This window comes from Trichoplusia ni, chromosome 9 (genome assembly GCF_003590095.1).
Source record: "Trichoplusia ni isolate ovarian cell line Hi5 chromosome 9, tn1, whole genome shotgun sequence".
Classification (NCBI taxonomy): Eukaryota; Metazoa; Arthropoda; class Insecta; order Lepidoptera; family Noctuidae; genus Trichoplusia; species Trichoplusia ni.
Window position 1 is genome coordinate 11,274,421 of NC_039486.1, and position 27,517 is coordinate 11,301,937.

Sequence of the window (27,517 nt, forward strand, 5' to 3'; positions counted from 1 at the left end):
TCCAAAAGATTGACGTATTTTTTATGGTGTCAAATAAAACGTTCATATTACAATTACGTTAATACATAAAAAATCAATTCAAAAGCAAATAAACAAACCGTCTTTTTACAAGTACCACCACCAACACCAAGATAACGAAGTACTGCTGGAGATTTACCAGGAATCTATCTCAGCAGTCTTTGGTACTTATTTACAGCAAATCTAGACTGTCATCAGTAATTCTATACTCTAGTGTGGGCAGAACTGAGCATAGTCCGTGAGAGGAATATGTGACGGGTACGTGAGTTCGCGTGGACCTCCCGCAATGATCCACTTCTAATTTAAGTAGGTTTATATAGCATTGTTACAGAATTTGAGAATTTATTTGCCATTACAAGAAAACATTAACAGTTTTTTTTATGTGGAAGTCAAAAGTTGATTTCCTCTTCGTTAAAACTTGCATGCAAAGATTTATTGCAGTTAACTTGAGTTATTGCAGTAAAGCTTAAAAGTAAAACATAAAATGTTCCTTGTAGATTATTGCTATAAAAAAATATGTAATAAAGGGTCGATTTTATTGGCTTTTCAGCACCAAAATGAGTCGCGATCTGGCACCATCCTCTTGCATTTTTTTTCTACAGAAAAGTATTTCAATATTTAGCTAAAGTGGTATTCTCACGTATCATAGGCAAATACATATTTTGGATAGCTGAGTTAATGGACTAAGTATTTTTCCAAAGAGGATTGAAAGTACCCTATTAAAGAACTTAAGGACCATCTCGAATGCTGCTCCACTTATTATAAATTACACTCAAACACACAAATTAATTCACAACTGTGACAGTTATGGATACAGACTGCCCAATATTTAATTTATTGAAGGTTTTTAAGTCCCTTGTCATAGAAATGTTTAATTTATTCACACTTGAGAGCGTCATTGAGAGTTAAAATCCTTAACACTTAAGAGTTATACGGTGAGATTTGTTTACATAAGCCATTAGTTGGCAAATATTTCTTATAGCTAGAGAAACAAGTTATTAATAAATACGATCGAAAATATGGTGGTTAACAGCGACTGAATAAGGGCTTGAAGTATCGGTTGGTTATCGTTCATTTCAATTTGCGTGACGTTTTAAAACTTTCGAACTATTTTTCACTGAAGTCATTTATTAATACATCAAAAAATTAATTAGTTCCATACAGATTAGGCTTACAACACTTTAGTACGGAGTGTAACACCCATACTAACAAACGCAGAATATTTATAGAGTTTCCAGTAAACCGGTCTAAAAACGCCACTTTTCATTGCATTTCTATTGGCTAATGGCTGTGATCGACGTTCCTACTCGCTGTTGGTACAACAGTTTATTACCCTTGGATTATTTTGTAAATTGAGGTATTTGGATGCTCAGAAACATTCGAACATTCGTGTTTGTACTTGTTTTGATTTGTTTGAGCAATCTTTTTACTTCTTGGAATAGCACACATTAACTCAGTAGTTACCATGTTAACATTGTTTTGTTTGGAAGGTGTAGAGGGTATTTATGGTACTTCAATGTCTAACTAATAGATTAGTATTCGTTTATCAAAATTAGGGCGGCAGCAAAAATAGACGGCTTTTGCAAAACAATTTTGAAAGAGTTCGTTAAACAAACAATTTATTGTTATTAGTTCCAGTCCATTCTATTCTAGTATAAAACAGTCTATTTTGGAAATAGTTCCAAATGCTTTTAGCGTTTAGCTTTATACATAAGTACAAACATTTAGTATACAATTCTACAAAAAAAACGCATTCAAATCAAACGTAAAGAGGTCAATTTTAGTTATCAATATCTATTGTAGACTCTACTTTACCCTATTGAATTGAAAAGGTCCATCAAACTAATGGCTTTTTACATTCGTCCAATATTGGAAATGCGACTGTTTCCATTGACGCATTCCTTAACGACAGCTTCTTTAATACTCTAAGTGAGGGAGCAATGTAAGTTGAAGTAGTACAAATATTGGTTGTAGTTAAGCAATATTATTCGTCGTTGGTTTAAGACTGGCGTTTTCAATTGTGAGTGTGTTGCCTGGACGGTTGTCTATTACAGTCAATTAAGGCGCGTCATGCAGTCCAATTGAGTTTATTACGGTACAAGCATTTGTATGAACTGATAATAAAGCTAACATCTTATGTGTCGTTTGTGGTCCGAGTATTTTAGACTTCGTGAATGCGTTAGGTGTTAAACACGTGCTAGGATTTACTGTCGCTACGGCTGTTAACCTGGTACCTAAGAGATATATTTTGAGTTTGTCACCTTGTTCTACTAGATTTATGTTATTGTTTATTTTTTATGAATTACGTAATTTATTTTAAGCTTGTTTTGTTATTGATTAGTGTGAGCCTAGGAAAGAGTAAACAAAAGCAATAAATATATTGACTTTTGCGCAGGAGGCTTACTCCCGACAGAAACACTTTCTGATTCAATCGAATGTTCTTCGAGTATTTACTCGATACTACGACAGTAGCGCCAATTGGTGCATTGCCACGAGTTGGAACTAAACTCGATGAACAGTTAATGACTTTGATAACACTCTAGCGCTACTCAATCTAGGTTATTCGATAATTATTATATATAATTATTATTCTATCCAATATATATATAAGGATTTAATCCAATATGCAACTTATTTGCGTTTTTATTATTGGATATATAATTGGATATATAATTATAAAAAAATTATATTGGATATATAATTATATATTTGTAAGTATAAACCTTATGCAGGTATATTATTATCCATTCCATTGAAATACACTGCATTAGTTTATGCACTTTACTCTCATTTTAAAACTGTCTGGACTTTAAAAGAGACTACGACCCCTGAGTTTGTTTCGACATATGTAAAAGTGATGAAATATTCTATTTGCAGAATAAATGATTTCATTTCACATTCTTATAGATTTCAGGAACAATTCAAGAATCGCTCCAAATTCAAATCAAAATAAAAAATAGAACTAAACCAGTTTCGGGACTAAATGAAACTACGAGCCACAATAAATTTGTATCTTATTCAATAAAACAATGCTCTTTAAGTAACATAACTATTGTCACGTAAGGAAGTATCCAAAACGTCTTTAAATAATTACAAGAAGCTTTCCAAGCAACGCCCACCACGTGTTAACTCCATTTGCTTTTGTGACGCCATTGTTTTTTCAACGGTTTGTGCAACATCTGTTTAACTCTGACCATTTTGTTAAAGACGTAACGTAACTAACCTTTCTTACTTTTATTTTGTTAAACTAATAAAAAAAAATGTTTCTTTTTTTATATAATCTGTTCCACGTGGTTATTTTATAAGTACAAATTGTTACTATTCGTTCAATTTGTTTTAATTTGACAAAAGAAATAAGTCATTTAAACTTATAGACGTACATTTATCAGATGTGTAAACTTGCTCTATATGACCATTTAATCAACCGTCCTTAGTAATATAAACTGAAATTCTTATATACTTATACATATTTAAAACTTCTGCTGCTCGTGACCACGGCCGATGTAACCTGGTCAAAACATCAGGCTAAAATCAAGGTAAAATTCACGCTAATCCCCGTAAACCTTTAAAAAAATGACGTTATGTGACAATTTTAATTGAACACTGGTCTTTATAATTCTAGAGGAACCAAAGTATAGCTTGTATTCCTTTAAGTCCAATTTTTAAGGTATAATGCCGTGCCGATCTGACAGTCGCGTGTCTTGCTGAACGTAAAAATTATGGCCACCGCTCGCTCAAGATGGATGCCGGTCGCCAAACGACTTGACAATCCACGTTTCAATTCATAAAACGTATTTAGCGAGAATTTTAAACTGTAGTAAAATGTCATTAAATCCACCTTTTGTTTTGTAAAGAAGTTAAAGCTACGTAATTGTGTTGTTATTCCGTTGCAAGGAGAGCGCCATGCCATTTTAAATAACATTAAATCCATAACTTTTCTTAATAATATGCTTCCAGCTACAACTTATTATAGCGTGGTTCCAAAACTTTATGAAAAAAAAGCTTATTGATATTAGAACGGTACTTACGGTACGGTACTGTAGACCTTTACAATTCAGGATCCATGATCTATTCTTACATTTGATTAATAGTTAGCTGATTTTCAGACATATTTTATAATTACTGCAACTTTAGTACTTCACTCTCATTTTGGTAGTCTCATCAAAATTGAGCTACTCCCTGTGAATAAACTGTACCTATACTATAAATATTTCTTAGAAACTTCATCGCTACCTCTATAAGAAGAGTTTGTACGAAAGAGTTTTCTAACTTTTAACATCGACCTCAGACTGGTCGAAATTAAAATATGTAAAATTATCGACCACAAAGAAAAACACAGATTTTGACAAATAAAATAAAAATGTTCCAAAATTGACAGTAGTTGTTTGACACGTTGTGTTTCTGTTTGTTACAAGATTATATTTGAAGTGAAAAAAAAATATTGCAATACATTGTTTATTAGTTCAATAACTTACTCAAGACAAATATACATTTATTGATTTACAGAAGATTCTTTATCCAGGTAAGTATTTTTATTTTTTGGTTTTGACTTTTATTTGACGTGACTTCAATTTGTGTACAATATGGCGTAGAAAGCTGTCTTTGGTAGGTTTGGCATTCGAATTAATTGATCTGTTTAAATACACCTGCACAATTACCATCACCTGCAAATTATGACCTACGTAACTTTTTTATGCTCACTGAAATTTAAGAAATTATAACAAGTTTTCGGTTAACATAACATGATTAGGTACATTTTGGATCTAAAATTCTTAGGGGTGGGATCACCTGGTGATCTGAACTACAGATTGTACAGGCTCACGTATACAGGACTATAAAATGTGATATTAGTTTAAGTATATGTTACTTTGTAATGATATAGTCTATTTTGTGAAGAGAAATAAAAGGTTACGACCAATAATGTTTGCTGGAGTGTTCAGACAATTCATTCATCATAAGACCTCTATAAGATACAGCATACAGCACGATCGCCAGTAGGGTGTCTCCACTGTCCCGATTCGACGAGACTGAGATCGCAACCCATTGGTCGAACGGGGCCGGCAACGTACAGTAAACCACTCAGCAACAACTCTCTAGCTTTAAAATCGTTCCTATTACATTGCATTAAGGATGGTTTTCGTGATTCGTTGATACTACTGTGTGAGTGTCAGTACTTTTGGAGGTAAAGAACAGTTTTTGCGTGTTTTGATTACTTTATTATGTGTTAGTATGTTGTAAGTCGGTCACTGTGATGCCTATGTATAAGCTTTTTGTAGGAAACTTCCGGTTGAACTAGTAAGGCAAGGGTTGCTTGCAGAAAAGAAACATTCATAGTTTTATAAAGGTTTTTGGTACTCCAAATAAAGGTAGGTAATTTGTATCTTTGTAATTTACTGAAGTAAATGAAAGAGCCCTTTTTTACGATTTTGTAATCTTTAAACCTGGTTAAATTTCTTTAACCAGAAAAGTCTATCGCGTTTGAAAATCTCAATCTTATTACCAGAAAATCAACTTACTGAGTGAGTCAAAGTGTGATTTATATGAAGGAGGGCGTATCATTAAAAGTACGTTACAAAATAAAGGCGTTCTGTAATGACGTCATAAAAAGTGTGAGTAGGGTAATCTAGATCTAGGCTATCAGGACCGATGGCCACGGTAACCATGTTATTGAATTTATGGAAATATTTTCCCGAAGATAAATATATCTGCAATGATTTTGCTTTGCTATGGTATTTTTTTGTAATTATAATGTTGATTCGATGAAGTAGTTATAGAATACCTTGCGTAGATCGGATTAAATTAAAATGTTTTTACTAACATAAATCGTTTTATATTTAAATATTTGTCAGCCGTATCTGTAGCGTGCTTGTTGTTTTAACGTATTTAAAGAAATTACTTACCAACTATTGTTAAACAAAAATATTTCATATAAATTAAACGAAATATGTTAAAAAAGACGCGGAATATCTACTAATTAAAACAACTGAATGAAAACAGAAATCTAAAACTTTACTCACGTATATTATGGTACTTAAATAAAATGACTACAAAAAATGTCCGTCAAAATCACAATATATGCGTCTCCCACAAGATGCTATCGTTGTATATCAAAATAATTGAAGTGAATTACGTTCGGAGCGGTTTGCTTTCCTCCGGCCGAACGTTCGGGAACGGCGGCGGCCCGTTATGTACGGGATATTGCTGAAGTTGTACTCGAAACTCTATTGCCGAAGTTCCGAGTCATTTGGGGAAATAGTATAAATTTTACAGTAGTAACGCCGTATTGTGGAAGTCCCTAGCGTGCTATGCATTTTGGATCAGGTGTTTTGGTGCAACTTGAGGAAGGTCCTACAGAGTACGCGTTAGGCTAGTTAATTGAAATCTTATAAATAGTTTAGTTAATGAAAGATACAATAAAATATTCATAAACAGAGCCAGCCTTGACTAAGAATCTTTGCTTGCACTAGGAGTCTGACACTCCCGTTCAACGAAAGGAGTCATTTGATATCTGATCAGAAAAAAAACGTTTCCCAGTCAAATCGGTACTCAGTTATAACTTGGGGCTATATAGTTCGTACTTGCATTTTAATAATCAAAACAAGTTTCATCTAGAGCTAGCGTTCACGGAACCCTGAATCAGCTGTTTGCAGTCGCTCTCTTACCGAGAACTGATTAGGTTGTGCTGATGATGTACGTTCAGAAGCTTGTTTAGACTTGCCGGACTTGGCGCCGATGTGTGGGCGTGCTGAGTTGTTTAAATATATAGGTACTTAGTGATTTTAGATGTGATTGTTGGTGTTTTCATGCTGTAGGCTAATGATTCTCTATGTTACAAAGAACTTGTGTTGATACTTGAATTTATCTTTCTTTATAAATACCACTGATGTTAAAATTTGGTAGGTATTATAATATTTACTTTTAAATGAATTGGAATAGGAATATCGTAATAGGAATTAATCGATTTGGGTCAATCATTTTTGATGAAAACAGACAAACACTGTGGTCTTGACTCTACCTCCTCACTAATAGACTATAGGTCTAGATCTTAGTTTATTCGACACAAGAAACATATTTAGAGAGTTAGGTATACCTACTGGTAAAAATGTCAGAACAAAAATATACGTCTCGCATAGCCTAGGCACCCACGACACAACGTCGTCACGGCATGACATCTGTCGACGACTGTACGTATATTAGCGAACAGCGGCTGCTCCACAGACATTACGCGGTACATTCGCCAACAAAATATTTACGATCTCGTGTTTCGAATACTTTTGTATTCAAATTTTGTTGTTAAAACTTGTTTGGTTTTTAATCGATGGCATAAGGAAATGTCTTTGGATTTTCGGTTCAGCCATTATTTACGTCGTAAGAGTTTATATTTATTGTGCTTGTAAACCTCTACTTAACCTGTGGTCGTTGGACTTTGCATTTTTTGTGTAGAATTTTAGAGAAAAACAAAGTCATTATCGTGTCTTTGTGAACTAAAGAGATATTTATGTTTTAGTGTAATTCTTTGACGAGACACTTTTAGTAAAATTATAGGTTTTTATATCATTAGATCTGTAACAAAGAATCCAATTCATTGTTTGTCCTTGTTCTTGCACGATTTACATCTACACAACACTTAAAAGTAAATTGAAACGTCTCCGTAGAGCTTCAACTTTGATAATTCAATTTAATTGTTAAAAACTTTAACATCGGGAGTTCACAACAAGTAAATCCCCATTGACACCCGTCATAATAATTATTGTCAAACAACAGTGTGGTGTGTCAGTAGGTATGTGGCTAAGGTCTGCCACAAACGACGCCGCTACCGCATAAAGTTAGTTTTACGAGGCGGCTCCGTAGTTTTAATGTCCTCGCAATTTGCTTTGGAAATGTAACCGAGTTTTATCTAGGACTATGTTTTTCTTGATGTATTCAAATAGACTGAATGTGGGTCTGCGTGGCTGGTGACTAAGTTTGTTTGTTTGTAACACACGCCGATTTCAACAGTTTCCTGTTGACTGGGTTACTTTTTATTCGGAATTTTTTTAATGTGTGTTCGGTTAAACCTGTTCAATGAAAAATGTTATCCGGTTGAAATGTTTTTAAATTAAATCAGTGACCTGATTTCTTTGCAGTTTGAATTGTGGGCACGATGCACTTAAGCCACACAAGTGTTCTAAAAATAAGAAAAAAAAAAACGATAGTAGTTATTATAATAACTTGTTAAGTCATTCAATAATTTGATTGGCCTGTTGATCTTATGTCTATAGGCCCAGACAGCTACACAGGAGGACGTGGGTGCGATTCTGACCCAAAACAAATGTTTGTGTGATGATGTGTTCTATGCCGCAAATTAAAGAGTTAAACGTATGTATATATCAAACACAAGAGCGAAATCACATTATTTTTTTGTATTTTTTATTCATGTCTAAAAGAATACCGATTAGTTTTTGCCTACACATTATTTTTTCAATGTTTGGGGCTTCACTGTTTAGATCAGTCTATTTGCAAGCTTCAATGGCCGAAAATCTGTATATTGCCTGACCTGTGTGTTGACCCGACGACCTCACTCTTGGATGTGAGGTTTGAGGCCATGCGACTAACGAGTCTTCCAAATCAATCAACTTTACACTTCTAGCATAGCAAAAAATCTTTCAATCTCTCTATAGAATGAATAATGTGAGTTAATAATGAGTATTGTTCTGTTGAGAAAGTACCTAATGTAATGTATCGATTTAGATTCATAGCTGATTTTTGTACTCTTCGTATTTGAAGCATACAAACATATCCATTTAATGTTATAATTTAATTTGTTTTTTTTTCATCTGTAAGATACAAAATCTTTTACATGTTTAAATTAACGTATCAGCATGCTAGTAACAACAGTAACTACAAATTAATAAAAAAAAAGTAAAAATAAAATCAATAGCTTTTATTTCAAGTAGGCCGCTGACCAGGTACTATAAAAAACCTTAAAATATTCTATGCAATGTTGTGTATAAGAGATAAAACATAAACAAACCCAAATATTATGTGCATGATATTCAAGATCATTATTTAAGATCATGATAATTAAACTGAAATGAGCCTATATTTTAGATGCTACCGCGGCCTTTTTTAATGTTGGTGGAGGGAGAAATATCCTACTTCACGAAGTAAGTAAATGTTTTAAAACAATAAAATAAATTCATTCTAAGATAGCCTTTCAATCACTACAACCCCCTCATACTTTCTAACGTGCTAATAATTTCATGTTGTACTGTTTTTTTCCAAGTATTCTTATTGTTTTAACACGTTGCAGGACGTTGCACCGCCGTGGTCGATGCTATCGCCCTCTAATCACAGTTCAGGACCTCATGTTAAAATACTTATGACTTAAACACCCCGTCATCTATGGGTTACGTAATCTGTGCGCTATTACTATACCCACTTGACCCTTATAGGTCGGGGTAAGTTGTACAATATGAATAATAATTATGTTTAAGTTATTGTGTAATTTAATTATTGTATGCCATTACTAATGACAGTCTCTTATTGCCTCGAGTTCCATCGATGTGTACCTAATTACTGATTTTGCCTATTTTTAAATAATTATTGTAGAGCCTTTAATTGTTTTTGTTGTTTTGATTTTAACTATAAAACTTAAATCTAATTTAACTTATTCGATACTTTTCGATAAATGTATAATCCGTGAAGTATAAAAACGGCATTGCTTTAGTCCCAAGTCCGCTCCACTATCCCACATTCCACCACACAATGCATTTGCCTTGTTAGCTTCCCCTTGAATGCTCCAAAATAAATACAACGTAAAGCCTTCAGCTCGAGACGTCCAGCTAGCCACCCCTTGACCGCCACACGCGACGGTTCAACAACCTCCAAGTCACGTGGTCTGCCCATAATTACCTGTTTCGCGTAATATTTAGCAATAACCACGTGTATAGCGTGCGAATCTCAAGAAAAAGGCGCAATGTACTGCCTCGGGTATGCCCCCGCTGTAGTTAGAGAAAATTGTAGTGGAATAAGGCTGTTTACACACTTTATTGCGAATTATGGGATTATTGTGATCGGTTATCGTGTTTTGATGAGACTTGCTTAGGTGTTGATTTTGTTATTGAATGATTTTCGTTTAAGTGTGGAATGCATTTTTTTTTTGTCTTGCACTACAATGATAGATAACATATCGATCACTGGGTCTTGTTACGAAACGGCCTATTTGAAATAAAAACTTGATTTTGATTTGATAGCTCCGAATACTCTTGTTCTGTTGCGGTCTACTTATTATTGTATTGTTGATGTTCAACCTGGTGTCAGAGTTTAAACTGCTTGTAGAGTTCATACGGTTGCCAATAAACTTATAAAAAAACTGTGAACTGCACTTTAATATTTCAAGTTAAAGGATTTTTCCAAAGAAATCCTGACTAATTACTCCTTGCAAAGTTCATGCCCCATCGACCGATAGTCTGAATTGCGAGTATATAGCATATTATTATCGTTAAGTTAACCGATCTTTAAAAAACCCTAATGTTCATGCATTATTGAATGATGGATTAATTCTTTGAAAGTAATAACTGTTATAAGTTATGCTTATAGCTTAGTCGATGTGCCATAGAATTGAACACGAATACACAGAGTTTTTGTCCGGGGTCACTTGAATGACATAATTTTAGTTACAACTTGTACAACTTGTCTAATGGGCGGTTAACTTTGTCGTAATATTAAACATGATTTAATAGGGTCCCTTTAACGTTACTTCTTTTAATATGAGTCTATGCCGAAAGTTTTTGCTTCCCTAGTTAAACTAAATAATCCTTATAAAAACTCAAGTTATTTAAATCAATCATAATGCTTTGAAAAAACTCACAGTTATTGTATTAGAACGACATTTTTTCAATTTATGACCTTCAATAATATTGTCTAATTTGAGGCATTGTGGCATTTTTGGTGGCAAAGAAACTCACGCGTATTTTTCGGAATTTTACGACTAATTTGACTCGCGACTCCGCCTCAGTGTCAGATCATGATTAAAGATTCCAGTTCGATCCGAAACTAGTCGGGCGCATAAAGGCGCATGAGTAAACTATTGCATCATCAACAACTAATGAATCTTCTTCACGAAATTATACATAAGGTTGATATTTCGCTTGTTGAAATAAGCTTTTTAGTATTTTTAGTGACAAAAATACCAAATAATCATGGTTACAGCACACACAGGCTAAATATTGTAAATAAAACAATAGTATAAAAAACTCGTATTAGTGTTTATGTAGGTCACATATATCATACCTACATATTATACATATACACATTACAAGTTACACGTACCTAGGAGTAGCCGTGAGATACAAAATGTGTTCTTTAACTATTCATAATAATTCTCCCCTGCGTTAGTAGGTCAAGCACGTTTTTAATAAGCTTCTAGAAATCAAAGTACTTGTCATTGTATCCTTCAGAAAACATTCCAGACGTTCAATTTTGACTATCCTTCTAAATACCTCGTAAATATTGTACCAAAATGAAGATTTAGAATAATTCGGCAAAATTCGACCACTCTGTTCAATTTAAATTTATCAAGTATTTAGTATATAAGAGTAGATTTGGCATGGATATGCATTGCGAAATGTAAACTTTAAAGTAGGCTCGGTATTCAGCTCTCCTCAAAAGCTACCGATTAATAATTCAATACTCAATACTGTTATTGCACTCCATGTGTAGAAAAGGTGTTACATAATATAAGTATAGTACACTGTGGTCCCTGTAGGGCACGACAATGTAGAAGAGAGCAGGATGCTAATTTTATTTAGATTACTAGCTGACCCAGCAAACGTTGTTTTGCCGAATAAATTATTTCTAGTTGTATGTATTTTTTAATGCCACGTTATAAAAAAATAAAAACAAATTTCGTCCGAAGAATAAAATATTTTTTTTTAGTGTGAGCAACCCTTATCATTTAGGGATATGAAAAATAGATGTTGGTCGATTCTCAGACCTACTGAATACGCATATAAACTTTGGTAAAAATCGGTTAAGCCGTTTCGGAGGAGTACGGTAACTAACATCGTGACACGGGAATTTTATATATTAGAAGATGTATCACAGATTATTTTTATTTATTAGGCACGAGTCCTGAGTGGCTGTTTTATTCTATTTATTTTGTAATGTTATAATTTGTTTTTTTTTTCAAATTGGTTTGATCTACAAACGTTTAGTCTATGTCAAGGTGCAATATTTAGTTCCTTAGACTATAAGCCGTTTTTATCTATGTCATCTTATTATTAACCAGAAAATTCATTGTTTTGTCTTGACAATGAAGTTCTTCTGATCACATTATAGGGCTGTCATCGTTGTTAGACATTGCAGAAACGTTGCCTTTATCGTATTATTATCGATGAAAGATACCTGTCTTGTTGTTAAGCTGTGGTCATACTGCAAGCGGATATTGAATGTATCTCTAATTGTTTTGTAATATTACTTTATATAATGAAATTCAATGTGATTCGCAAATGTGTACCTAAAAAGTAAACTACGAGAAGGAACATATTTGAAGTATGTTCTATATGTATATAACTTAAACATGTGTTTATCTCAAACGATTAAATTAAAAACATTTTAAACTTAAGTTGATATCCCTAAAAATACGATATCCATGAGACTGAGGATTAAAATTTATCAAGTATGTCATTATGTCGCTCCCCGCTCCCAGCAGGACCTCGCCTTACCCCCCGGGCCCGCTGACTGCAGATTGCGTTTGTCGTGTTGTCGTGCGCGCCCTGATTTACGATCCCGCGACAATCCTCCGCGCTCCTCTGTGTGCGTTACCGTGCTGCGGGTGCTGCCGTATACCCGTACAACCGGCCCCGGACTAGATATTACCCCGGTAATAATATTGCCCGCTATTTTATTGCTAATTAGGGGAAGATTGCGGTGACATACTTTATTATAGTTGGAACTAATTCAACCGCGAATGTTATTTGAAATTGCGATTACTTTACAATTTACTTTTTGTTTTGTGAATCTATATTATGATGAATTTGTTTAAAATAAGGACGTATTCAAACTATATCAACCTTGAAAATTCACAATATTAAATATAATTTAACCCCCAACGCAATAAAACAAGATACAAAGTTCAATATTTCAAAAAAATATGACAGTCGATTTATATCCGGTTGGGGTTTGACGCACCGCCATAACATTGGTCTGGCAACCTGCCGGTGGCGTAGGCCAGTGTAGGCCTCACCGCGACCGTAGCCACCCGCGCCGTAGCCCAGCTACGCCGTCGCTACGAAACACGTGCTCGGTACAAAAACTATTTCAACTTTCATTCTAAAGATTATTTAATTTCGTTGAATATTTGTATGTTGTTTATGATATGGATTCTAATGATATGGACCTGTTGTATAACAAAATGAGGTATGTTTTCATACATTTAGTTTTACGACTTTGTTGTTTCGTTGTTTTTTATAAGTCATAAATTATTTGTACTTTTAAATTTTTATTCGTTTATTGAGAATCGATTTTTTTTTAATGCAAATCGTCTTTTTACATGCAGATATATTAGATTCTGAAGACTTTATTGGATTTTTTTATTTAAATATCCATTTTATAGTATACATCGTTAAAAAAAGAAACTTGGCTATGGCTTAGTAACTTACTTTGGGACTAGTTTAACTAAATCTTCCTCAAGCTTAATTAAAAGTTCAGTTTTCAAATCGTAAAGACGGAACCCATATACATATTACTATAGCTACTAAGCTCCGCTGTCTGTCCGTCCATCTGTTTCGAAGCTGTATCTCATGAAAAAATCTAAATGAAGTTTAAGCCGCGACTCGTACGTTAATAAATTTGTTGGATGTCATTTTTAATAGTTTTCCTTTTACCTATTTGTTGTTTCACGAGTCCAATTTCGAGTAGACCGCAGTTTTTTTTAAATTCTCTGTAATTTTTAGACTATCACGAGACCATCGGTTTTCTTTCACTCATCATGATTCAATGATATAATTTATTTACACTACATTTTACTAATTTGTTAATTGTACACATGCCTTTTCATAGTTAAAATGTATTTACTAGCACTCTCCTGCCCGCGAAGATGTCGGTCGTCGCTGTAAATCGTAATCCTAATTATTTTAAGTCTAATAAAATAAAATCTACCTCTGTCAAATTTTCATCAAAATCCGTTTAGAAGTTTAAGTGTGAAAGAGGCACACCCTCATAAATTTTTGCGTTCACAATATTAATGTTTAACACAGTGCCCGTAATAGCAATAAGCCCTAAGTTGGCAACATTACGTATATTATTTCCACAGTATTCACTCTTCACGAGCATGTTTTTTAGCGTGTCTTCATATCATGAGTTCTTATATTGTATATTGATGGCTGTAAAGGTCACGTATCGGCATTATTTAATAGTTCAGATATAGCTCGCTATGACTTTTTATAGATATCAATTTGAACCTTTGTTTGAAAGAAATAGTTAGACCGAATAATACGGATATTGACCAATTTACATTTTGAGACTAATTAAACTATTTTATTCTTGGTTTTGGAAACAAATTGATTTAAAAGATAATCGCCATTTTTAATGTAGCAACTAAAGCAAGCATTCAATTTCTTTTTAACATTTTACAAATTAAAAGTTTAATTATATTTATGTGTAAAGTTAATTCATGGACGCAAATGACGTCTATTTTAATCTATTGCTAACAATTGGTACTAAATAAATAGTAACCATATGGAACGAAATAGGTTCAGGTTTCGTTTGGTTACTATGTTGAAGCCTAATTCTTCAAACATTGGCTCGAGGACACGTTTATATCGAATATCACCATCTTTCAACACTTACTTATTTGTTTATATCAAGGTTGTTACTTTGTATAAGCCTACAATGTTGCCTCCGTCATTTACCAAGTCCTATCAAGGACTGAAACTCTGTCGCTACTGTTCTGCTACTTAATTTTTTATCATCTTCCTAGCCTTTTTCCCAACTATGTTGGGGTCGTGATTTAGAAGGAGCGACTGCCTATCTGACCTCCTCAACCCAGTTACCTGGGCAACACGGTACCCCTTGGTTAAACTGGTTGTCTGACTTTTCAAGCTTCTGACTACCTGTAACGACTGTCAAAGATGTATGAATAACAGTCGGGACCCATAAATCAAGGTGCCTTCCGAAATACGGAGGAACTTTATGACAAAGATGTTCAACCATCTACGGACCGATGTAGCTTAGCCTGTGATCAAAAACTTGTGTTTGTGTTATACCTTATCCACGAGCTCCAGTATTTATTATTATTAACCACTTTATTTGTTATCATTAACAACAATACTCAATTGACTGCATGGATAGCCTGTTGGTTGAGGTCACCACGCCAAACCCAAGGATTCGAACCCCGCGTAGGACAGGCGTATGTGTGATCCATGAAAGCTTTGTTCCGAGTCTAGGTGTCTTTGTGTATGCGACTTAAATGTACATGAAACTCTCTGTGACAAAAGCTTAATTCCTTAAGAGTGGGTCTCGGTTAAAAAATTACTTCCCCTTCAGTAAGGAGATGTGTGTTAAAAAAAAGAGTAGCTTGGATCTATGCTAGATATATGTAAATGAGTTTATTCAATTCTTATTTCAAAGCTTGGTCAATTTATTACATAAATTATAATCTAAGGGAGGCGGAAACAACTTATAGTAAATAATAAAACAATCCTGGAAAATTAATACGTAGTCCACTCTATTTTACCACTGATCAAAAAAAAATACCAAACATACCAATTAATATATCATATCATGGTGTTGTTCGTATACGTTGGATTATGTGGGATACATTCCCAACCAAATTTTTCGAAGTATTCACGGGCGAGGTCACAACGTATCTATCACACTACATTTCAACAACATGCAAGCGTATAATATCAGCCGACGAAACAAACCCATAATAAATTATCTTTTTAACTAATCTACAACTTTTAAGGATTCCTTCAAAATCGGAAATATTTTAATAAAGTTCCACAGACTGTGTCTGTCCGTCCGTGCTTCTTTCGCCAGGTTGTATCTCATGAAAGTTGAAATTTACGCAGTTATAACACATAACACTTATTTGTCGCGAATGCACTTGACTGGTATGTTTCAATAAAACCAGTAAATTCCTACAAAATAATTGTATTACTCTAGAGTATTTTCATTACCAAATTTTTCAGTATACTTTTCTTTCTTGAATAAAGTTATTCATTACTATAGATATAATACAGGACCACCATTATATAATAGAACCCCACTCTAACACGTTGTAGGTCTCTACACCGGCGCCCACATTTTTATATCAAGTAGTCAGTGTGAAAATACTCATATAGTATAGTACACGTGATTACCGCTGGTTTCATGGCCGCGCAGTGACAAGGCATTAGTATGGTCGACTGAGCCGCGGTCATATGTCTCCGTATGTCGGTCATAAATACTGCTGAACGTGGCTATCATCATGTACACGTCTGGCCACTGGAAACCAAGGAGTTATGGTGTTACTGGAACCCTTTTTGTTTTTGGTAATTTATGATGGGAGTTAGTCCGAATCGTGGGGACAGTTTTTTGTGTGCGAGAGTGTTTTTAGTACAGTTTTGAGGGCAATTGTAAACATTACATATATTAAGTTGCATTAGAAATAGTTTTACCTTCAGTTATTTTTAAGCAAACATTACGAACAAAAACAATCAATTTATATTATTCTGATTCCTTTGGTGCATGCTAAGTTCAAGCCAAGCACTAAATAACGGCACAGTTTCAAAGTGAGACGGTCGGTACTATAAAGAGAGATTATTTCTAAACAATACCTGAAATCTTGGCTTCCAAATTACTTAAAGCTAAGTTGCGTGTCAAGTCGCAATTAATAACTTGTATTAACGCCTGCCTAATTTTGATATACGTTTAACTCACAACGGCACCTATTGCTATTCATATTAATATTATACAAACAAACAGATTAATTACAACAGTTATATCGCATTTATTAGTTAGTATATTATAGGTATATTAACCGAAAGCTGAAAAGGAAGGCGATCACAATTTTGTTTTTGACAAAGAATCATGTTGTATGCCCCTAAATTAGATTACGAAGGTTGTACTTACGTAAAAATTTAAACTTTACGACAAAAAATCGTACCACGACCTACACGAAACCAATTGATTATGAGACTTAATTTTAGTGCCAATAGATTGGTTTTTCATTAGCCTATATCCCATTGCACAAAAGAAACCGCCATTGTCACGTCACATGCCGTGACTACCGGCGAACACGTAATGATGTTTGCCTTAGCCATACTGATGGCACAGCGGGCTTATTAAGCTATTTAGCTAAACAAAAAAAGGGGAGAGTTAGAATTGAGGCCGCCATGACAGTGCGTGCCTTGATCGTGAATTATGGGCGGGAAGATGTAATTACAGGCATTGAACCAAGATTCGGGGTTCAAGGGAAAGTATGCGCAAACAATTCGATATTTTTCGTTTTTTGTGGAAGTAAAAATTTGGAGTTATATGATATGGCTGTTGGCGGTAGATATTGGTGTTGAAGAAAGCGTTTCGTAAGGCAAAATATTGTGTTTATTTCTATTTGGAATTGTTGGCAAATGAAAAGCTGTTATAGGTCTTTTCTTTTTATTACCCACTCCTAACTAAATGATTGCAGGAACCCGAGAAACCATGTATAGGAAAGTACAAAATTAAGGCCCTTCCGTTTGATAATACTAAAATTACGTAACACTTATATTACCTAAATAAATGGTAATAATTTGGTAACATATTTTTTTATTCTAAATTTAGCTTAATCTTCACGGATTTTCTAAATTTATAAAAGAAAGTACCTGTGGACAAAACAAATCATATCCAAGTTTTCTTTCTCAGCAATTACTGAATCCACAGTCCAAGCAAGTTTCAACAAACTTTGACTATTACATAGAAATCACTGTAATCACTACTTTGTAAGAAGTGCTGCAAGTACAATCAAATTTCCGACCTTCATGGTAAATGTAAAAAGTTGTGGAGCGTGTCTCGGGAGCCGGGACGCAACAAAAATGCCTGTCGCTCGCGTGCGGACCACGATTTGTGTGCGATGTAACGAATTACTAATCAATAACTTGCTTGTTTTGCCGCAACTATGCAACTTGAGTCTCGAGCTACTGTCACTCATGTCATACTTTTGACGTACGGAACGGACGGATTTTTCGGCCTGCGTATTTGGAAATGACAGGTGGGTACGCGTTTGAGAGTATTTTTTTGAATGACTACCTGATGTCTTAGATCTTTCTGGCCACATCCAGCGTGAACATTGTTTGAAGTACCCAGAATGTTGTTTGATATGCAGCGATTGACTGTTTCTCTTTTGTCTTGACGGATATCTTAATTTTTCTTTACGAGATTGCAAAATCGTCAATTTTACGATATAGGTATCTGTGTCTATTAAGTTTTGAATAATTTCCATTTTATAGACATTTGAAAAGCTTCACTTTTGAGACACGATTGATTTGTTAAGACCTAACTAATGTTCAGTTTTGGACTGGACTATCTTGTTTTTTAATCTTCACCGTTCGGTTATTTCACCTAACATTGTACTGTATTTTTAAATTACGTTAAAATATCTTGTGACTAGTAAAAGAAAATGTCTTTTTTATGTTACTAGGTAGGTACAAACATAAAAAGTAGTGCAGATCATTACCATAACTATTGCCTGCTTTACGATCGCTTTTATGGCGTGTAAGTACAATGTTAGAGCCATATGAAATATTGTATAGTGTTGTAGAAATAGGTTTTGTTAGATCTCTGAAAATTTCAGGATTGTCGTCAATAGAAATCTGTGTAAGATTCTTAAAAGCTATCTCTCGGTACGCATTCATGGTGAAAACGCACTCTATGAAGTGATTTTAAAAGGTTTTTCAATCGATTCGCGAAGAATTAGGAAAGTAAGAAAAGAAAGAAAATGGTTAGAAAATTATCCTTATGCCCGCGTCATGAGGATTCATTTTCTAGGTTAGTCTAAAATATTATACAAGAAATTATTATCCGTTTCCCACCTGACTTCAAAACGGAGGAGTTTTTTTTATGTTTGGTACCTCAGAACTGATTTTGTTGATTCTTTAACGATTTTTATGATACGTGAAATAGCGGTCATTTGTCAAAAAAAAATCATCAGGATTGTCGCTGTATTTTTTATTTTAAGTCGGTTATATATTTTTGTTGATAATTCTTTTTTACCCATGTAAGTACGGAAAAACAAGAGAACTATTTTAAAAAAAATACTTGACGAAGCAATTGTCGAACTCAGCACTGGTTTCACGAAGCAACGACCTTAACTAGGAGCTAATTAATTAAAACAGTAATAAATTTAATCTTAATATCTAGCGTTTTGCATTTCAAATGCAAGTTTTATTACTGGTAACTAAGATTATAAAACTTGGGTTGAAGAAACTCCCTTAAAGCAGCTACAAATTCCATTGTCATTTATACTTTTTAGGTACATAGTAAACTGCAAAAGTACATTAACTCAATCAGATTTTGTAAAAGTATGTTATAAACACGACCTGCAAGAATTTATTACATTTTAACTAAGTATACTACTTCGGTACCTAGCCTGTTTTGTAATCTCGCTGCACAACAGCACCCATTCAATTTAACAAAAACAATTTAAGTGAACATCTGATTGTGATAAGGATTCTTTTTGTAACGAGTACCGCACGAAGGAATTGAATCCTTGTATCGCGGGGTGTTTCACAAACATACAATTCACATGCACAAGGACACCCAGACTCAGAACAAGCATTCGTGGATCACACAAATGCTTATCCAGATAGTCCGTCTAGTCTACCGAGTGCACGGATAACTCGGCTATCCGTACACTCGGTAGACTAGACGGACTATCTGGATAAATACGCGTGACTAAGCCGTTATTACATTCATGATTTTGTCCTAAAGCTATCTTTACCATTAAAATAGAACTGACACGTAATAGTAAGTATTGTAACATGCTAGTATATTCTAATGTATGATGAAACATCCCGACACATGTCCAGTGTCCGCTCATTCCCACGGCCAAAGTAATAATCTATATCTATATCTATACATATAATAAATCTGTAGAAAAGTCATTTTTGTACATTGAAGAAATTGAAAAAAAAAATAGCCAGCGTGTGAAAAGATAAGTAACAGAACATTTCCATCATTTTTGAAATTTTTGTCTGTTTGTCTGTTTATATGTTTGTTTGTGCGCGCATCACGTAAAATCTACGAATTCAATGCAGACAATGTTTATATACAAAAATTATACGTAACTTGAGGTACAACTTAGTTTTTATTTCATCGAAATCGGTTCACTCTATCAAAAGATATGATTAATTTAGTGAGTTCAAGAAGTAAAATATTACGTTACGCAATTCAGTATAGTACTTGCAACGACATCTTAAGACTAAAAATAGAACTAATGATGATAGTTGAAATCCAAATCCGATAGATGGCGTTGTGCAAATGACGTCATTTTCTGAATCGCGGTGTTAAGAGATTCCGCGCGAGAATCACGTCGACCGTGTTTACTTGACAAATTGGGTTTCGTTTGGTGTCTTAAAAGTTCTCGAGTGTGTCGTAAAAGGTCTTAGGTTGCTTGGAAGATAATCGTTGTTCTAATTTGGTCGAAATATAAGTATTGGGCCAAGAACTGAGCACGGCAAGCTCTGGGGTGGGCCTTTCAATGAGTAGGTCTAAGACCAAATTAATGGGAAAAGCTACTGGTCTATGAAGACGCTCATGAAGGGTGATCTGCCGATTTCCCTGAAGCGGAAGCTCAACTTACGGTGCTCAGACCTCAGGTCGCTGACCTACTCGCAGAAATTTCGCCTTGGAGTTTGCCAAACAGCTATGGAACGCAGCATTCTTGGTGTTAGGTTACAAGACCGAATTCCGAACACCGCGGTGCGTTCCAAAATTGGGATTATAGACGTCGGCAAAAAGGCTGCCAGGCTAAAATGGGATTGGGCGGGTCATGTTAGCCGCATGGAAAGCGATCGTTGGGCCAAAGTCACCACACTATGGGAGCCAACGGTTGGACGGCGTCGTCGTGGACGACCTAGGAAGCTGTGGCGAGACGACCTTAACGCTTACCGCGCAGGCTGGTTCCCTGCGGCCCAGAATAGAGAGTCGTGGAAGGATTTGGGGGAGGCCTTTGCCCAGCAGTGGGACACAGTGGGCTAGAGAAAAAAAAAACTATTGGCTGTTTGGTTTCGTTTGGTCATTGGTCTGAAGTACGAAGTAGTATTTTATTTACTTCGTAGTTTGTATCCAATAGTGCCAATCGTTTTACAGTAACTTAGCCAATTCGTTGAGTCACGACCACGAACAGACGATTCGTTGTCATACTTAGACTGTTCGACGCACCGTTCTTTTAAGTTTGTAGGCTATTCGGTCATAAGTGTTGTTGGTTTTTTTATTGCTTTAATTTTCCTTGAAAATGCCTCAAAGAATGAGATGCGAAAAGGATGAGACTTAGTCAGTCTCAGGAATCGGAAGAAGATCGTGAAGCACGGTTATCTGCTAACCGAGAGCACATCGCTCTATCACGTGAATCTGAAACGTTCACCGAAAGGGAGTCACGTTTAAGTTCACAAAGAACACGGACCGCGACTTTGCGGTCTCAAGAGAGCATCGAGGTACGCGAAGAAGGTACGGCTGTCTGCTGATCGGGAGCGCCACTCTCTCTCACGCGAGTCAGAGACGAAGCATTAACGTAATAAACTATACCAAAGCCAGGACTCATCTAAATCATCAAAAAGGTGATATACTCTTAACTTAACTAAACGACGTTGTTTTGTTCTCAACAACCACGCGAACGAAGTCGCGGGCACAGCTAGTACATAATAAACGCTTGTCATCGAAACAACAATCAATATTGTGGAAGTGAAATAAAGTCAAACAGACGTTACATCATAAATAACTAGAACAGTTGTTTAGGACAATGTCTTGTTTCCAATTTCTTGTCTAGTCTAAAATAAGGTGGATACTCGTGGAAGGATTTGGGGAAGGCCTTTGCCCAGTTGTGCGACACAGTGGGTTCAATAAAAAAAAACCTATTAAGGAAGGTTTTCTTTTTAACTACAATTGATATTTTAATAAAAAATAAGGGTAATAAAGTATTAATCTAGAATAGAGATCATTCGTCAGGATTAAATATTGTACACGTACTTTCCATAAATTACGGCAGAGACTAGAAAAAGTTGCTAATTTATATATTTGCCTAAAGCTTCTTTCTTTTACATCATTTTGAGGTAACGTTCTTCTTTAGATTCCTAGCATCACTTTGATGATGAGATTTATATTTTAGAAAAAGCATAATACAGCTATCTGAGGATTTTCTTAAACCACCATAACTACACTTATTTTTAATATCAAACCTTTTTCCCTTCAAAAATTTAAAACAATTAACCTTCACATCAATCAAGTTGACAAATGTCGTTTACTTTCCTTTAATTTGATTACACAACACGAACTTGAATTACCACCGGCCTGACCAGGGCTATGTCAACAATAACAGAAGCGTTGACATTGGATCTATGAGGCACGATACACGCAGACACACATGAGCGGCTAGGCTTTTTATAATACCGATGTTGAATGAGTCATTAAGGCTTATTTTGACGTAAAAGTGTAATATCATGCCCGGTTTTATGTAAAAATAAACAGTTTAATAAATAAATAATAATAAAAAGACAGATATTTATTTCGAATATTTGTATCTTTTTCAATTCACGGGATAAGAGAAAGAATCTCAATCCTTTTTAAAGTTGTACACGGGGACACACTAGGTCCTACACGCACAGGCCTTGGAGACTTGAGATCAATTTCCTAGGTGCCAGCCACTGTTCTATTGGAGGATAGACATAGATGGACCAAAGTTTAAAACTATTGTAGATATAAGATTTAAGAAATTTTATAAGTACGTTGATGTCTATAGGAATCGAATAGTAATAAATATAAATAAATAGCAATTTATTCGTTAATAATGAATACATTGACTGCTAATAAAGAGACAATAAAATAAATATCAAAATGACTATTTGAAAAACATTACTTACTTTATAATCGTTAAATTATACATTTACTTATACGTTAACAAAAATAACGGTCCGTCATCAATCATGTGTCAACTCGACTCACATTCACCGTTTAACGTCAAAATGTTTACCGAAAATACGTCATAACGCGACTATTTTATTGAATTTATTATCAAATCTATCTCTATTACAAAGTTGAAGCTAGGAATTTATTGTGACCTTGACCTTGGTGACGTGACTCGGTGTCATTTTACTAATTAAAATGTAACGGAACCGGGTAATTGGCCAGTTAAAGGACAAAACGCCGTAGCGAATGACACGCGACTGTCACCAGCTGGTCTAGTCACTTTTATGTATTGATCATGTATAGGTATCTATTGTATTCCTAACATCATCGTGTATGGATGTTTGTTCCTCTTTTCGCAAAAACCACTGAACGGATTTAGATGAAACTTGGTACGCAGATAGTTCCCGATTTTGTTTCCGTGGCAACATTTTCGGTTTGAAGCGGGCGGGCCCGCAGACAAACGCTAGTTTATATAGTAGAAATACTAATTAGTAAGTAAACGTATTTCGTAATGGTTCCTTTGTTTTTTCGAACTTTTATCGTGGTCGTGTTAGCTGATTAAAGAACCCGTTTATTGGCAATTTCTTCTCATATTTAGTTGATGTGCAGTACTGACTATTAGTAATTTCATCTTCTTTCGTATGGTTAAGGCTAAACCTTCTACAACCTGGTGTCAGATAATTCTCTTCTAAAAATCTGTAGTTACTGTTTAAATATTTTTTTTTGTTATCTTTAACTTTATTCTATTTATAAGTCTGTTGTAAAACAAAAGGCATAACAATCACGATATAACCATGAAAAATCATGGTCATGAAAGTATATCAATGACTTTCAGCAGTTATCAGTAACATCAGGCCTTGAATCATTGTCAGGGTCGAAATAAGGACCAATTAGTCACATGCTATTAGTTTATAAAATAGTTGAAAGCACATCACACGTGACACCGCTCAGTTAGATTAGTTTACGGTGCGTGAGATAATAATAAATTGAAGGACGATAATAACTATTACCGTTTCGATGTGAACAAATGATAATAATGTAAATATTTGTATTCATTTTCGAGCTTTATTTATCTCAAGGACTAGCTAGTATGAATGTAGGTGTTGTTTTTAAACACTGTCTACACCAAAAGCTTATTCTTATTCAATTGTTTTTCTTTAAATTCTATCGCTTCGGAGACTAGTATGCCTCTCTTCTTCATTTTTCTGTTTTTTGAGTCAATGTGACCTCTTAAATTAAGCTAATGGTTACATGGTATGATTATACAGTATATAATAATTCTGTTATTAAATGTTGCAACGGTTGCATCATTTATGATCATTTTATCAACATTTAATCATGAACTCCGCTACTTTAAATGTGTTTCTGTTCATTTATGCGTTTTCTGTGCGATAATTTATAGTAACACAGCTCTTAAAGTACAGCATATAAGAGGTACTTAGTAGGAATATGCCCATATTGCTATTTCACCATCAAACTGTCTTTTAAAGTTCCGTTCTCATCGTTGTATCATTAATTCATTACATATGCACACATATGACATTAAAGACACAATCCAGAATATATTACTGAATACATGTGAATAGTTATCTACATTGAAAAGTGGGTACAATTCATAAGCGGTGAGCGATTCGCTTTTATTCTTTATCGAGTGACCAAGCAGTTGCTTAGTACTGGCTTACAAATGTCTGCTCGATCACTTATACCCTACTTATCCCTCCTGCACCTATCATCTTTATCAACGAGATACTCGCAATTTCTATTTTGCTTTTATATCCATAACTGTTTCAAGCCATCGAACAGTGCGTGTATGGGTTTACTTAACAAAGTAATAATAATAATGTCAAGAAAAAGCAATAGATTTTTATAGTAACTATTGTGAGACTGATTCATTATTAAATGATGTAACGGCTTACTCAAGCGTATTTATCAGGGGTGCCCGACTAGTTTCGGACCCAACCGAAGTCCTTAATCATGAGCTGACGCGGCGGGATCGCGAGTCCAACTGTCTTCTCAGGCACCCCCGAAAAAAAGCGTGAGTGAACTGTTACATCATTTAATAAAAGCAGTAGAGTTTCTTTTTATTTTATTTAAAAATACGACTCCCGAACTAAGGAATTTAATGCTTTGTCGCGGGGGATTTCACAAACATACAAGTCCTGCACAACGACATCCAGACTCGAACAAGCATTCGTGGATCACACAAATGCCAAACACTCTCCTTCGGATATATTCCGCCATATTGATCACTTTTCACTTGTACCACGCCTCACATTAATTTCTTAGCAGTGACAACGTCGATCGAACGCCATAGACCTGTTATTTTCTAAAACTGTCTTCGTTATACTGCAATTATCAGTTATTAGTCGGAACAGTTACTGAAGAACGAAGCGTTTTATGCCCCACTCGTATATTATTCAACACTCTGCCTTACAATTTGACCGATTTCATGGAACTTATACATTGTCTTTGATGCAAATAATGGGTTTGAGAATTGGTACGATATTGAATTGTTTATTGATTTTTAGCCTTTGTGAATAGAAAGCAAGGTAAAAAGTATTAAATCCTTTGTCAAGGATTGTAGTAATAAAACGAATGAATGCTGATTCATCGTCATCCGATATATCTGCAAAACTGCAACTTTTTGATCTACATGACAAAAAGCGCCTTTCGAACCAACAGGACAAATAATTGCTAATATGTATTTATTATTCATAGTCCCAAACATAACATGACATGACATGATGTTTGTTTGTTTGTTTGAACGCGCTAATCTCAGGAACTATTGGTTCAAATTGAAAAATTATTGATTATACCATTCATCGTTCATTTGTGTTGAATAGACCATTCATCGAAGAAGGTTTTAGGCTATATACCATCACGCTGCGACTAATAGGAGCGAAGATATAATGGAAAATGTGGATAATTTTCTAACCACGCGGACGTAGTCGCGGGCAACAGCAAGTCACAATAAAATTACGATACACTTATCTTCACCAGATGTCCAGAACCTCTCCAGAAATCACAGCGTACATATCGAAGTTTCAAATTCTACTGTATTATTTGGTTCATCTAGTGTGGTCTTTGTTCCAGGTGTTCAATAGTGAGTTGTTGAAGATGTGCGCGCTGGTTAATGCTGGTCAGGATGGGTCGATGCTCGACGCTCTCGCCCTCGACGCCTAGCAGCCGCGGCATGGACAAGTACGAGCAGCTGGCGGTGGTCAGTCAACAACATACTATTATAATGTAGATTTTAAGAAAGGGGGAAAAGGGGAGGTTTGTGCCCAGCAGTGGGAGAATAAATTCTGTGGATGATAATGTAGGTACATTTAGCGACTAGACAGATAGCCAAGTGTCAAAGGTAGCCATGCTTAAGTTACTGTGCGAGATCCAACGCGGGTTCGTTCCCCGCGTTGGATAAGCATTTGTTTGATACACGAATGTTTTTTCCTGATTTTAAAGGATGAGTTAAGAAATTGTAAGAAAAGGCATTAAACGGACATGTATTTACCTATGAATAATTAATTAATTGGGAGTATTAAGATAACATAAAAGCTCATAAATTCGAACTGACGGACTGGGAACACTTACCTACATATATACGAGCAATATAATTCCCTATAACTGCAGATAATCGAATGCTACCAATGGTTTCCGGGTAATTCGATCGCTACACGTTGGTTAAGACGTCAACAAAATAAATTGGCAAATATTTCTGCGAACAAGTTCGACGTCAGTAACAGCCGGAGACGGCCCTACGGGCAAGGTTTTGAGAATGCGCTATTTGCACGATTAATATCACTATAAATAGAATCTGTTACTTATTTTGGTAACGTCGCTGAAAAATATTGCTTCACTAGTCTATAACTTATGTCGCTGATACTATGCGAAATACGAAGTATTGTCCGTAGGATAAGCAGGAGAAGTTCGCTAATATACGTTTAAAGCTTTATCCGGTATAGTTCTTTTTATTGTTTTGAATGTTGAAAAAAGGGTGTTAAAAACAAATTACCCATTTGAAAAAATATAATTGATCGCCATCCCAATTTTATTTCTTGACAATAACACTTTAATATGGTAGAAGTTTTCGATTCTGAACTAACTTTTGGGATGTGATGATCTTTTGCTTACCCTTCTATGATTACTATGTACATATTTGCGACTTGCGTGTAAGCTCGCATTGCGTGCGACAAATCAAGGAAGTCTGTCTCAAAGGAGTTATGTAATATCTGTTTTCCTGATTGAATAGCGTCGTGGGGCCCATACTGTGATTATTGTTAGATTGTCTCCATGTGTTGTGTACAAGGTGAAGGTTTGTTTATCCTTCTGGTTTCTGCCTCGTGATTATAATATAATCGGGGCTTTAAAGCTATCA

At 35.0% G+C, this 27,517-nt stretch overlaps 1 protein-coding gene across 4 annotated transcripts in view; it reads left to right on the forward strand.

Moving 5' to 3' along the window:
- LOC113497694 (cyclin-dependent kinase-like 1) overlaps positions 1–27,517 on the forward strand; it is a 40,779-nt gene that overhangs the window by 7,055 nt on the left and 6,207 nt on the right. For 3 of the 4 annotated variants that reach the window (XM_026877377.1, XM_026877379.1, XM_026877380.1), the window contains exons 1-2: positions 4,358–4,540; positions 26,236–26,362. In XM_026877377.1, the coding sequence (XP_026733178.1) occupies positions 26,276–26,362 (87 nt within the window). In that variant the 5' untranslated portion in view covers positions 4,358–4,540; positions 26,236–26,275. Of the gene's footprint in view, positions 1–4,357; positions 4,541–26,235; positions 26,363–27,517 lie in introns of those variants that run through there. The other variant, XM_026877378.1, reaches the window with a different exon arrangement.